This window comes from Equus asinus, chromosome 19, assembly GCF_041296235.1.
Source record: "Equus asinus isolate D_3611 breed Donkey chromosome 19, EquAss-T2T_v2, whole genome shotgun sequence".
Lineage (NCBI taxonomy): Eukaryota > Metazoa > Chordata > Mammalia > Perissodactyla > Equidae > Equus > Equus asinus.
In genome coordinates this window covers 10014618-10028941 of record NC_091808.1, presented here as the reverse complement: position 1 = coordinate 10028941, position 14324 = coordinate 10014618, and the positions used below count along the sequence as shown (strand labels likewise).

The 14324-nt window shown below is 43.9% G+C and overlaps 1 protein-coding gene across 21 annotated transcripts in view; it reads left to right on the top strand.

The window, feature by feature from the left end:
* SP100 (SP100 nuclear antigen) overlaps nt 1-13883 on the top strand; it is a 92009-nt gene extending 78126 nt beyond the window's left edge. For 15 of the 21 annotated variants that reach the window (XM_014836015.3, XM_070489444.1, XM_070489443.1 and 12 more), the window contains 8 exons: nt 591-733; nt 2967-3005; nt 5400-5444; nt 9982-10097; nt 11572-11692; nt 11977-12048; nt 12562-12705; nt 13463-13883. In XM_014836015.3, the coding sequence (XP_014691501.2) occupies nt 591-733; nt 2967-3005; nt 5400-5444; nt 9982-10097; nt 11572-11692; nt 11977-12048; nt 12562-12705; nt 13463-13570 (788 nt within the window). In that variant the 3' untranslated portion in view covers nt 13571-13883. The remainder of the gene's footprint in view (nt 1-590; nt 734-2966; nt 3006-5399; nt 5445-9981; nt 10098-11571; nt 11693-11976; nt 12049-12561; nt 12706-13462) is intronic. The other 6 variants (XM_070489438.1, XM_070489437.1, XM_070489442.1 and 3 more) reach the window with 1 other exon arrangement.
* The last annotated feature ends 441 nt before the right edge of the window (nt 13884-14324 follow it).

The following is a 14324-nucleotide window of genomic DNA, read 5'->3' as shown; positions in this document are numbered from 1 at the left end:
CTATGACTATATTGCATGTGTGTAATTTAACTCTTCCACTTGATAATATTTCCATAATCACTTTTAACATAAAATAGCCACGAGTCAAAATATGAGGAATAATTGATCACTGTTAGCTGGATGATCAACATTGTACAAGAGGTGGGAGATATGGCTATGGAGGCAGCTGCCACACAGCCACCTGTGGCCCTCATCTGCAGCCCCCAAAACTCAGCCTGGCTCTATCTCAGGTGACAGAGAAGGGAAGGGAAAGAATCCTGTTCATTCTTCTTTAGAGCCTTTTTTTTTTTTCATTTTTTTCTTTTTTTTTTTCTCTTTTGAGTGTGGTGAAATAATTTTTAAAAGTAAACGTGGGTGGTAATTATTGCACAAAGGTCAAAGAAGTGTGCACACACGGCAGGAAGTCCCCTTCCACCTCGCCTTTCAGGCTGCTGTGGGGCCCCTGATGCGGAACTCAGCTCTCTAGCTGTTGATTCTGAGCCCAAAATAGGTGACCCAGATCCACGTGGTAGGAGGCCGAGTTCTGGGGTTTTCACAGTCAGGGGCACTCCCTGGTGACAAAGGGAGCTCAACTTGTCTTGATCTCACAGGAGTCTCAGAGAAGTGCATCCAGAGTGAGGGTCAAAGCTGGTTCACCCTGAGGGAATTTGAAGTCAAAGGAAACTACGGACCATCCAAGAACTGGAAGCTGTCTGTGCGCTGCGCTGGACGGCCCCTGAAATTCCTGATTGAGGTATTCTAGTGACAAAGGGCTGAAATCAAGGATTTAGTGTCACAATTCACCAACTCCAAGCATTAGCAGAATTTCCCAGTGTCCAGAAAACCATCATGACCCGCCTCGCCCACGTCACAATGCATATGTTATTACTAACATTCCACTCAGGTGTTATCTTGACTGGCTTATAGTATAGCTAAACCCTTTAAATGCATGAACTGTTATCCTTTTGAAGGTAGAACAGTAAATCGGGGCCTTGACTCTGCCACTAATAATTGCCATTGTGTAATTTGGTCACAGGAGAGTAATTTAAATAGGGGGGGAAGGTCTTAGATTTTTGGGGGCCAATGTTTAAAGTAACACAGAAGAACTATGATTCTGAAAATGATACAGCAGTATGGGTGTTTCCTGGATTACAGAATATTTCAATATTATTTCTTTTGATAGCCATATGAAATTCATTCTTGAAAGAGGATATGAATAAATTGCACTTTAAAATACCTCCTTTTGCCCCCTGATGTGGACAAAACAGGTCGGGTCTTTGTTGCTGATGAACCCGTGCCTTCTGACTCATCACATGCCCCAGACAGCCCTTTCTTGTGCCACTTGAATGACCATGAAAACTCTGTGCTCAGCAAGTATCTATTGAGATTATCAAAGCTGCAGGGACTACTGGTGCAAAAGCCCGGTCCCTAACCAGGAGGATGGCTGCACATTCTTAACCATAGGACTGCACAGCACATCAGTGCTTCAACAAGAGATGCTGGCAGGAACAGATGCAGTAGCTTGGGGGAGGGAAGTCATTTCTGGCTTTGAGGTTGAGTACAGTTTCCTGGAAGAGTTTGCACTGAGCTGGGTCTTAGAAGGATAGTTCTGACAAACAAAAATGAAGGAACAAGATCCTATATGGAAAAGGATGGCATGAAAATCTTCCCCGTGATTTCTCAAGAAGTTGTAGGTAATAAGGTTCAATAAATGGCCTGGGCTGATTGTAGAGGCCCTGAGGCCAGAGGAAAGAGTCTGCATCCTTCCTTTAATCATGGGGGGGATCACGGGAGCTTTGAGTTAGGGACTGACTGACAGAGTTGGAATAGTGCTTTAGAAGTGTTAATCTGATGGGAGAATGCAAGATGGATTGGAGGGTAGAGCACTTAAAGCCATGGAAACCTCAAATGACCTTCTCCGCCTTTCTGCTTGGTACACTGTCACTCAAACTGCAAGGCCCAACTCAAATGTCACACTCTCTAAAGTCCTTTAAAACTCACTATATTTGTTTCCTGTTGCTGCTATAACAACTTTCCACAAGCCTAGTGTAGCTTAAAAAAATACAAATCTATTACCTTATAGTTCTGGAGGCCAGAGCCTTAAATCAGTTTTATTAGTCTCAAGTCAAGGTGTCCGCAGGCTGGTTCCTTTTGGAACCTTCCAAGGAGAATCTATTTCATGCTGTTTTAAGTTTCTAGATGCCGCCTGCATTGCTTGGCTCAAGGCCCCCTCCTCGCGTCATTCCAACCTCTTGTTCTATAATCACATCTCTTACTACTCACTCTGATCCTCCTGCCTGCCTCTTATAAGGATCCTTGTGATTACCTTGGGCTCCCCTAGAGAATCAGAATAATCTCCCCATTTCAAGATTCTTAATTTAATTATGTCTGTAAAGTCCCTTTTACCACATAAGTTAACATATTCACAGATCTGAGGATTAGGACTTGAATGTCTTTGGGGGAACATTATTCAGCCTACCATTCTCACCCATTCCTGGATCGCAAAATACTCTGTGAAAGCATGATTTACACTTTATTGTCCTTACCCATTAAATGCTAGCCCTTCCCACTTGTCTCCCCAAAGGCCTGGACACCTTTGTGTACCCAAGGCCACTGAGGGGGCCTGACACCAGTCACTTACCAGGTGTGTTCCAATGCAGCAGCTGTAGTATGCGAGGTATAAAGTCACAAGCTCCAGGGGCACTGGGCAGGGGGCCGGGATGGAAAGGAAGCAGTGGGTGTAGAAGAGGTTGTGAAGGAAAACCTGGCAAGACTTTATAAGGAGAGCAAGGGAGAGGGTGTCATTTTTAGAGCTGAGTCTGGATAACAGAGAGCAGCATCTTACAGATTTGGAGAGAGGTTATTTTCCATGAAGACACCTTGACTTTGTGTTGACAGTGGGACATATCTAGAAGGAAGCTGGCAATGCCAGCCTCACAAAAGAGAAGCAAAGACCCATCATTGCATTAATTTCATTTCTCTTTCAGAAAGGATTTCTACCAAACCCACCAAGAAAAAGAAAAAAGGTGATTATCAGATGACCGTCTGCCAATGTCTCATCTCTCATGTTGTTGATTTTCCATCTCTTTGACCTTGTTTTAAATAGTTTATAAATTAACCAATTATGATTAAACTTGGTTTATAATATGGTGCAGTTGCTGCTTCCAAAAATTACAGTGTATGAGGCCAGGACTTCTTTGAGCATTAAAACGTTTGAGATAGAGGAGGGAATAACCTTTATAAGTAGATAATATAACAGAGCTGACCTTATATGTTTGTTTTAGAAAAGGATATATATGCCATACTGTCTTAAAATGAAACATAAAAGTTGGGGCTGGAGTTGGAAAAGCATGATTTTGAAATGCACAAAATGATACGTTTAATGACTATTGCCTTAGCAACACTGATTGTTTTTTCGTTGGTTTTTCTGAGATCTAGCTTTAATGAAATAAGAATGGAGCAAAACTTTCCCCAGAAATGTCCCATGGTCACTCCAGCCAACCTAATGTAGAGAATTCCCCCTTAGAATGGATATATAGCCCTAAGTCACCCAGGGAAGCCAAGAACGAAAAGCACGTTCTCCCCTTTTCTTTTGCATCTTTCCTCTCTTTCACACACACAGACACACACACACACACTCACACTAAATCCTTCTTCAAGCAATCCTTCTTCAAGGGAATTTTTTTTCCTTTATGGAGATGACACCTCAGAGAATAGAGTGGGTAGGAGGTAGATGTGTCGTGTGGGAGAGGCTGCTGACCTGGAAAATCTTTTCCATTGTGGAGAAGCACTTTGGCTCCATCAGAGGGGTTTTGCAGACTTTGGTTCCATCTATGAAGGTGACTTCTCGTTCCTTCAAAGTAGTATGTGGAGTTCAGGGCCCAGTGGCTTCCCTGCTGTGTGGATTCCAGGGAAGGTGGTGAGATAGCTGATGCATTCCATTGCCTCCCCAAGACTGGATGTGAGTGAGAACCTGTGCAGTGAAGAAAGAGATGGAAGAACTTCCATTTTCCTAACCTCCAACATAGGTGACCCTGGCCATCTCTGCCACACCAGGAAGTTGTGGTCTTCCCAAAACTGGTTTCTGGGGCTACCTGCCCTACTGACTTTATGCTAGAGACTCATTAACTAGGTTAGGAATCCACTGGGTTTTCTGAAGAAAGAGATGTTATTTGATCTGTTCACTAAGACTGAACATCTCTACCCGGTTCTAAGGAGCCAAAGGTAACTCAGTCTGTTAATTGAATTGGCCTTCTCCCATTCTTTTATCACAGGCACCTTCTTGTGGCTCCCTCTAGGCTTACAGCTCCTAAGGCATGACCACCGCAGTTCTCAGAAGATCTCTCCAGAGGGTCTCTTCCTTCCTCAGCCCCTTGGCTTCTGTTGCTTGTGTCACTCTCAGCACCAAATGGCAGTGACAGGTGGTGCTGTTGGCAGCTTCCCTACTCATAAGTTTCCTGTTAAACTCAATAGTGATAGCTGAGGTGCTCCAAGATAGTAAGATATAAAACTCCAAGCTGATAATTTACTGGTTGCTAAGAAACCTCTTCTCCTGAGTCTCAGCTGTTTTCGTTTGTTTGTGCACTTGGGTATCCACTTAACAAACAACTGTGGGGCAACTGCTAAGCATCGGATGATGTGCTTGGCCAATGGCAATGCAAAGGAGACCAAAATGACAGACCCAAAAGATTGTTTCAACTTCATTGTCTAACATGGGAGCATAATTAATGGGGTGGGGGATTCTAGGCCACTCAGAGAGGCCGGCAGTGACATGGCCACCTCCCAAGTCATTATGCTGTGGAGCACACTGGGTGGTTTGTTAATGGCCTCTCTGTCCCAAGCTGGAGATAAAAGCTGAGGCAGTCATTGTTCCAGACTGGAAAGAGGTCAAGTCATTCTACTGATATCCAAGGTCAATGCAAGTTCTTGGGATTCAGGAGAAAGAGGAGATGTGTTTACCTTCAGACAGCACTGAAGGACCTTGGACCCATTCTATCTTCAGGACTGTGCCCTAGGAGAGCTTGCGAAGGTGGTGGAATTCTCTGGGACACATGCATGGCATCCAGGACCCTGGGTCCTGTGGGCACTAGAGGCTGTGGGTGGTGAGTCCTCAGCCTGATTCTCTCATTGCAGCTCCAACTCCGTCTGTGGAATCCAGGGCAGCCAGACTCCCTACATGGCTTCACAAAGGCCTGCCTTGAGTCTGAGAACCAGGGAATGGAAGTTGCATAGGGCCAAACTGTCACTGACACAAAATTTAATGCTTTTTTACTCTCTATTAGATATATAGACCCATAAAGGCAGATATGAAACAAAAAGAGGGCTCTGGCATGAATCTCTTACATGAAGAAGACTGCTCAGATGTATGGTTAATGAAATATCATATTCAACATTGTCACTCAATCATTCTCTCTTTTCAGCAGGCAGTACCAGGATCTCATGACGATGCCTTTGTTGACCCTTATGTAAGTACTAAGTCTCACCTGTACCCCCAGAATAATCCAGGCCTTCTCCCTCAGTGCATTATCTGTGCCATTGCTGCTTTTCCCTGAAGCATGCTCGCACTCAGTGGGAGCACATTGCTGTGTGTGATGGGCAGAGAACAGCTGATGCATCACCTACGCCAGGTAGATGGTTTTAAGGTTGGGTGTCTCAGCATGAAAGCATCCTTTCCATTTGTTCAGTGGAAACCTTCCCATCTCCTCATTTCCCCTCGAAAGTGAGTACAAGAGGCAGAGCTCTAGACCACTGGGATCTCTAGAGATGGGGCTTGAAGTGGTAGTGGGCGGGGCTGGCCTGCAGATTAAGGGAAAAGAGTAAATTTGAGAGGATCACAGCATTTTAAAGAAGGCAAGGGAAGGAAAATCCCAAAAAATCCACTCCAGGGTGCAGGCAGAGCTAAGATGGGTTTAAGCATCACCCAGAAGGAATAAGCCAGGCCAGGCTGGTGGGTTCAAGATGTGGACCCTGTTGTGAGTCCTGCAGAGAAATGGACACAGGGCAAGTGGGTCCTTTATGGAACCCCTGTAGCCCATCCCAAGGGAGATAGGGTGCTGAGCTGGTTAGGATTGAAATCATCACTATGTAGCAAATCACAGGCATTTTTACTCAAACTGCTTGGCTGGTGCTCAATAATGTGCAGACCATTCTGATCCTACAGGTCCTGTCCATTCGCTGCTGGCCATATGGCTGCCTGCTTTAAGGTCTGCCAAAATCGTAGATGGCTTCTCTCTCTAAGCTAAATCATACCTTGATTGCTTTCACTGCAGTAAGATGGACATTTTAGGCAGTCACCCTTTTGCACAATTCCAGGGGGCACTTCTCACTATAGAATGTTGTTCAGCCGGACTGATACCAGACACCAAGAGAGAGGAGATAGAAAAGAGTTGCCATCCCTCTGGTTTTCTAGCAAATGCATTGCCCAGCAAGATCTAGATACATCCACAATTGAGTAGTGGAAGAGCTCTCATCTCTGGTGTCCATGTAACTTTACTGATGACTGAAGTGGACAAGGAGAGTTATTTCTCACAGTCCACAGCCAAGCCCTCTGTGAAGATGAAAAGGCAACTCTTCCAGCAAGGATGTCCTCACCCTTATTCATAACTTTTCTTGTGTCAGAGCTTGTAGGCTAATAATGACTCTACTTACAACCCCCGGCCCTTGCTCGGGAGAAATTCCTCTAGATCTTGGGATCTCAATCTTGGCTGCACATTCCGATCACCTGGGGGATCCCACTCCCAGAAGTTCTGATGTTATTGTTCTGAGGTGCCACCTGAGGATGGAGATTTTCCAAAGCTCCTCTGGTGCTTTGAATGCACAAAGTTGTGGGCCACTGTAGACTGGTGCTGTTCAACCTGTAGTGTCCATCAGAATTTCCGGGGCTTCTGATTCAGTAGGTAAGGGGTGGAGCCCAAGAATTTGCATTTCTAACAAGTTCCAGATGATGTTGATGCTGCTGGTTCAAAGACCACTGCTTTAGAAGCCAGAGGGCTCAACTAATGACTGCACATTAAAACCATATTGCCAGCACAACCAGAGGCACTCACAATTGGAATATACAACTAGGTACTAGGGGACTTTGAGGGGGAGAAAAAAAAAGATTGGCAACAGATGTTAGCTCAGGTGCCAATGTTTAAAAAAGAAAGAAAGAAAAAAGAAAAAAGGAAAATCATATTGCCTATCCCCCAACTCAGGGTAACTGAACCAAAATCTCTGGGAAGGGGACCCCGGGAGTCAGAATTTCTTTAAAGTTTCCCAGGTGAGTCTATTGTACAGCAGGTTGAGAATCACTGCTAAACAAAAGGATAAATTTCTTGCTAAAAAGATTAAAGAGGTATACATCAAGTTTGCAGGCTTCCTAGACAATGGAACTTCAAGCACAGGATTCACGTGTTACTTACTCTTTCTCAGGGCTCACTTGCAGTGTACTTTATAGCATGATGTTTAGAAACCTTGACCCAGCAGCCTAAAAATAGTGGTCAGCATACATGAGTCTCATCTGTTATGACAAAAAGGAAAAACAGTTACATGGCCCCGTGCCAGGGCAACCCAGGCCCATGTGGGGATGTGCCCAAGGATGTCCCTAACAGGCCATTCCACAGTTGTCCTATTGAAAGGTAGCACATGGGCAAGATACATCTTGCAGCCTAGAATTTCCTCATATATGTGACTTTTGCGTCTCTTCTTCTTATATTAAGTTTATAAATGAAGAGAATTTACAAATTGAGATATCCCAGTTCACCTCAGCTCATTGGGCCCAGGGATGGTATTCTGATCGTTATGATTTGTAACCCAAATAGCAGGCCATTCTGCTTTGGCTCAGAAGATAGTATTATAAGTAGTGCCTCTGCATCCTTATAGCAGCAGACTGCACAGAAGCACTGAGAATGAGATGAGATATTTAAAAATTGGGATCAGCAGGACTGGAAATGGATTGGATATCTGGAATGGGGCTCCTGGGTGGATAGTGGGATGCTTGGTGAGACAGGAAGCACTAAAGGAGGAGCAGATTCAAGACAGGAAGACAAGGAATGTGGTTGGAAGTAGGATGGGGTTTAGGTGTGAGCAAAGACATCTAATTGGATCTGAGGGAAAGTAGAGTTTGGATGTTTGGAGGCTCAAAAGGAGACCAGAGATACAGGTCTTAAAGTCTGGGGATAAATGTGGTAGGTGTGGTCATGAAGTAGCTGTGGTCATCCAGGAAAGTGAAATGAGCAGGGGATATAGGACAGAGCCCCAAGGAATTCCAGCATTCTAAGAGAATATCCTGAAAATAAAGAGGCAGAGTGTTAGGAGAAAAAATCCAAGAGAGTGGAGTGTCACAGAACAAAGCATAAGAGTGCTCCCTGTCACCTCCCAACTTCCTGACCACCCACCAGAGTCCCAACCACCCATCAGTGGGTGGGCCAGTCCCCAAGTCTGTGCATTATTTTGTACCTAGATTGTCACACCAGGATGTGAATTACTCCTTCCAGCCCATGGTGTAGACAGAATGTTTTCATCTAGGTGTAGAGCTGCTACCCATTGAATGAAATGTTTACCCACCACATAGTTCTCCTCAAGCTGCTCTCTTTCTGCTCGGGTGGTCCCAGGAGAGGAGCAAGGTACCCATCCTTCTGAACATTTATTTTTTTAGCACAGACACACTACCCTCATACATGGAGATTATAGCATGTAGGGATTCACATGTTATTGCTACATAGATTATCACCAAAAAGGAAAAAATCGTGACTTCCCATGCCTACCAATAGGCTCATTCGTTGACCAATTTTTATTTTGGTCTATAAATTCTGTTTCCTTTTTTTCCTTTTTTTAAAATTCACCCTGAGCTAACATCTGTTGCCAATCTTCCTCTTTTTTTTTCTCCCGAAAGCCCCAGTACATAGTTGTGTATTCTAATTGTAAGTCCTTCTAGTTCCTCTATGTGGGAAGCTGCCACAGCATGGCATGATGAGCAGTGTGTAGGTCTGTGCCCAGGATCTGAATTGGCGGACCCCAGGCCACTGAAGTGGAGCACATGAACCCAACCACTACACCACTAGACCAGCCCCGAAATTCTACTATTTTTAACATGTGTTTGTTATTCTACAAAACTTGCATGCAAACACTGTCAAATTTTTAACTTCACTAAATGAAATTAAATCTGGATAAAGGTCTTACATATTGAGATTGGTGAAAAATCCAGCCTCAATTTTGTGGACTCCTCCATCTTCCTTACATAGAACAAATCACCAGGTCTTCTTCCATGGGCTCAGAAAGTGAGGATAGATCCTGGGCCTTCAACCTTAGTGGTTGCTGTTACTACACTCCCTGGCCATTCAGAGATGGCATCTCCACACCTTATATGCCAAGCTAAGTCATGGGGCATCTTCCCCCAAGCTCCAACAGCTGAGGAGCTCCATCCTCCCTGGCTTTCACTTGGTCATCTGTGCCCATGGTCTTTCCAACCTAGAGGTACTGTCACAGGCCCAGGGGCCCCCCAGGCACAGAATTCATAGTCCAGGAACTCCTTCCCAGGTCCTTCAACTCATGGGGAACTCATGGCTGAGAAAATGGGATGCGGTGATATCCCGGAAGTTTATTCCATCACATTAAATTCTCAGTAAATCACTCTTCAATGAGTTAACTTAGATGATGCAATGTAGACAACTAGATAAGGCACTGTATTCATGAGCCATGTTTTGCCAGCAGAATGGTAAGTTTCTCAGATTATCTTTAATTCATCCCTTTTTAGTTGCTAGCCTTTCTGTATCAGAATCTCTGTCTTCATAAGGAAAACTTTTCTGTTCTAAAACACAGCCACTTCCTCCTGAACTTTGCTGCATACCAGAATGTCTTCTTCTGAAATCTCTGCTCAATATTGTTCCTTAATATTTTGAGGGGAGAAATTTACAAGTGTCATCTTGATGCTACAAGCAAACGCTGTTTCTTCTAGAGTCCCAATATGTTGACCTTCCAGGGTCTCGCTAATCCCAGTGATGTCTGCCTTATCTCCCCTTCCAGCCACAAAACTCAAATGAATGTGAGGTGTGCTGTACAAGGGGACAACTGTTCTGCTGCGATACGTGTCCAAGGTCCTTTCACGAGAAATGCCACGTCCAGCTTATAGATGCTGACAGGTTAGTGAGACCCAGCCCCCTCTTGCCCTTCCTTCTTGTGATACAGCTCCTCCCACCATGCACACTCAGCCTGCAAAGTTTGTCTCTGCTTATATGTGTCTTGCTGCAGAAGGAGTAGCATCCTTAAGTATTAGGGTCCAAAAATGTGATCCAGAGCTATTTAAGTGCTGGCAGCAGTATATTAATAGGTAGCAAAAACTCTTCAGGTGGTTTTTAGGTGTAGTATAAAGAGGGGTCACCACCACCTTTCCCACTTGGTTCCCAGACCCATGCACTTTGATGAGGTGATGACACCATACATTAGCTTCTGGCTTAAAGCATATTCGACCTGCCATGGGAATATCACACAGCAGACAAAGCTGGGGCTGTGATGAGCCTTCAGAAGGTCATCCTAGTAGCCTATCAAGTCAGCTGAACTTGAGTCACAGGGTATATGATAAGACCCTGAATTCCACTACTGTATTTCCACTTCCGTAAAATGTGTCAGAGGTGATGGTATGTGGGATAACATGGAGACTGATCAGGCAATTCTATAAGTGGTGGTGTGGGCAGAGGATGATGTGTACCAGGAATGTGTCTGTCCTTATGAGGACAGAGCATTGCCCCTCCATAACGGGAAGAATCTAACGTAATCCACCTACTCTCGGGTAGCTCCCAGATAATGGTACCATTTCAGGGATTCAGCATAAACCTCTGTAGGTGGGCAATCTGCAACAGCAGAAGGCAAATTTGCTTTTTTGTTAAGCCCACATATGGTCCCCATCCCTGTACCAGGGGCACTTTGTAATGGACTCCTTGAGCAAGCACTGGGGTGGCCCAGGGGAGAGGCTAAATGACATCTCTAGGATGGATCACTGTATCCACCTGATCATCAAAGGCCTCCCAGCACAGAGAGCCTGGTAGAGAACAGTGGAGAACGAATCTAGGGACAAATGGAAGATATCTGACACTGTGTTGGTAGACTTCCTTTCCAAGAAGTTTCTGTAGCACAGATTCTAGGTATTGTTATGGCAGTGCCAGAGGGGAGGATGCTTGTAGCTTGTGCTCAGTGCTTATTCAGTAAAGTTGATAAATGAGAGCTGGATTCCTGATTTTTACTACGGTCTGATGGTTCATCGAGGCCCAAGACTCTGGTGCTTAAGGCATAGACTTCCAATGCTCAACTCTGCAAAGTCTCATTACCAAGCTCACAGGGGCTCATAAGGGAAGCCTAAGCTTTGAGGTGAATGATAGTCCATCACCCACATGGCACTCCACTCAATAGACTGTCAGCCCTGCTACCACTATTGATGGGAGGGGTGTCGTTGGCAATTGAGCCCACATAGGGCTCTAGTGCAGAGGCACCTCCAAGAGAGAAGTTGGATACAAGGTGGAAAGCACTAGTCATTCTTGAACAGAACTCTTTAGCAGCTATAGGAATGGTGGCTGATTCACAGAGGACCTGCGCTTGCTCCCATTATGTCTTACCTCTCAGGAACCCATGGAGTTGCATCTTCTGCAGCATGAAGATTATTCAGGAAAGGTGCTCAGAAAACCAACAACGTCATCAGGAATCTGAGGTCCTGAAGAGGCAGATGCTGCATGAGGAGAAGTTGGTGAGTTGAAATGTGAACCTGGAGCCTCTTCCTTTCTGTTTAGTTGAAACAAGCAGCACAGGCTTGCAGGGAGCTGGAGGAATGGTGTCCAAAGGCAAATTGCTGTCCCTTTGCTGTGCTTTGGTCACATGACCTAACATCAAAATTAGTCTTCCAAAGAAAATCTCCATTCCATGTTTGTTTCACGTCTACAAGTTTGGGAGTTGTGTGTTCTGTCTGAGCATTCATAAGAGTTCATTCTCTCCAAGCCACTTTTCACTTAAGATCTCCTCGGTATTTTGCAGAAATGTGAGTTCCTCCTCTTGAAGATCTACTCCTGTTCAGAAAGCCCCTTTTTTGCCTCAAAACCATACTATGTAAGTAACAGCAACAAAGCCCCAAACTGGCATTTGTCGAATTTGTCATATGAATCCAGAGGGTACAAGTTGCCATTATCTTTGCCTTACTGATGGATGTCCTAGTCAACTTAGGCTGCTATAACGAAACACCGTAGACTGGGTAGCTTACACAACAGAAATGTATTTCTCACAGTTCTGCAGACTAGAAGTCTCAGATGAGGGTGCCAGCATGGTCCAGTTCTGGTGAGAACCCTCTTTCCAGGCTGCAGACTGCCAACTGCTCGTAGTATGCTCACAGGGAGGAAAGAGAGAGAGCACACGCTCTGGGATGTCTTTTATAAGGGCACTCTACCCTCATGAGCTAATTATCTCCTGAAGGCCCCACTTCCCAATACCATCACATTGGAGGTTAAGATTCAACACATGATTTGGGGAGAAGGGTAGGAATACGAACACTCAGTCCATAACAAAGGAAGCCTGTAGAAGGTAGAACCATGCTAAGGTCCTGCCCTCTGGGACTTTCGTCAACAGAGTAAACAGGCATTCTGGAGCCAGAGGAAGCCCATGTGGTTGAACAAAGTCAAGAAAAAGCTGAATAAGAAGATGTACGCCCGAGTGGAGGGGTTTGTGCGGGACATGCGCCTCATCTTTCAGAACCACAGGGCATTTTACAAGGTAAGCGTCTCTACCTGCATCCCTTTTTCTTTCAATTAAGTCACTTTGACTTTCAGTTTCTTGTCTCAGGTAAATGTTACAACTTCTCTCATGATGTGACAAGTAATCATTCTAGAAGTATTCTAAAAGCCCTGTGGTCTACAGAGGGGAAAATAACAACAAACCAGAAAATGTCATTGCAAACGTTACCCTAAACGACCTCAGAGCTTACTCTCTTCTAGATAGTTGATTTTCTCCCATAGAGAGCAGTAGACTGCAGACCTACTCCATTCAACAAGAAATAGAAGTGCATTTTAAAGGCAACCAGTGTTTCTCTTCTCTAAAGGAAGATACGAAATTGAATTTCTCAAATTTCAAAATCTTGGACTTCTTTAGATCTGAATTTCCTAGTGCTGTGTCAAAAAATTAACAGAGATTACCTCAAGGGGTGAGAATGAAGGGAAAAAGAAGACACCATGAATTTACCTTAGACATTTCTGTGCTATCGTATTGTTACAAGTAGTATGTGCTGTGTTCAAAATAAAAAAACTAGAATTCTGTAAAATCAAATCAATCAAATTTCTTATGAAAAATTAGATGGCAGTTATGGCACTATTTTTGCTCTTCTGTCTTCTGGATAAAGAGAAATGATCAAGCTATCAGGGAACATAAGCTTCTCTTCACTGGATTAATTCTCACAATGTTTGGGGTAGTCTAAAATGAAGCTCTGGATTTTCTGAAACTTTGGGAGTTATTGTTTTTGTCTTTGCTTTTTCAGGACAGGAAATTCGTCCGGCTGGGACTTCAACTAGAGGACAAATTTGAGAATAATTTCAAAAACATTTTTGCAATTCAGGAAATAAGTAAAAACCAGTTCTCAGTTTGAGCCCATAGTTTTATAACATACCTCATTTCTCCCACCCCTTCATGATGTTGTGCCTGTGGCCTCACTGAACACTTTGCCTGTTGCTGCACAAACAACCTCATATTATACTTCTTTTTCAAACTCACATGGCCATATATGCTCATTTATTTTTCTAAGTAAAATTTAAAACTGTCTTGTCAAGTTCTCTTATTGACTAACACGGGGTTAAATTTACAGTAGAAAATATCAAGTCTTTCTGTAAAGGATCATATTTTGTGCTTTCATTTATTTCAGTCTTTTACTAGGTTCTTAAGTAAAGTTTTCTCTTCTCCTCACACAAGACTTAACTTATTTCTTTTTTTTTAACTCTCGCATATTTTATACTTTTTGCTCATTATTGTGAAAGCGACCTTTTCCCATTATATTTTATTATTTTGATTATTACCCTTTATAGAAAGCTATTGTTATTTATGTATTTTGGTCACTGATTACCTTACTGAATACTGGACAGCATCCATTTTTGGCTCATACCCAGTGGCATCAGGAAGCCTGTCATGGTTGCATATAATTTCCAATTTTCAATTCATAGAATCATAATTGGTACAGCTGATGGAAGCATTCTTCACTTGGGCACTAAAACCTCTGATAATTCTTGGTTCTGTTGGGGAATAGCTCTGCTGTGGCATCGTGGTGACCTTGCATGTCTCCGTATAGATCACACATGTAAGACTCAACTGCAGATGAGCTGATCTAATTGGGTCTTGGCAGGATGCCC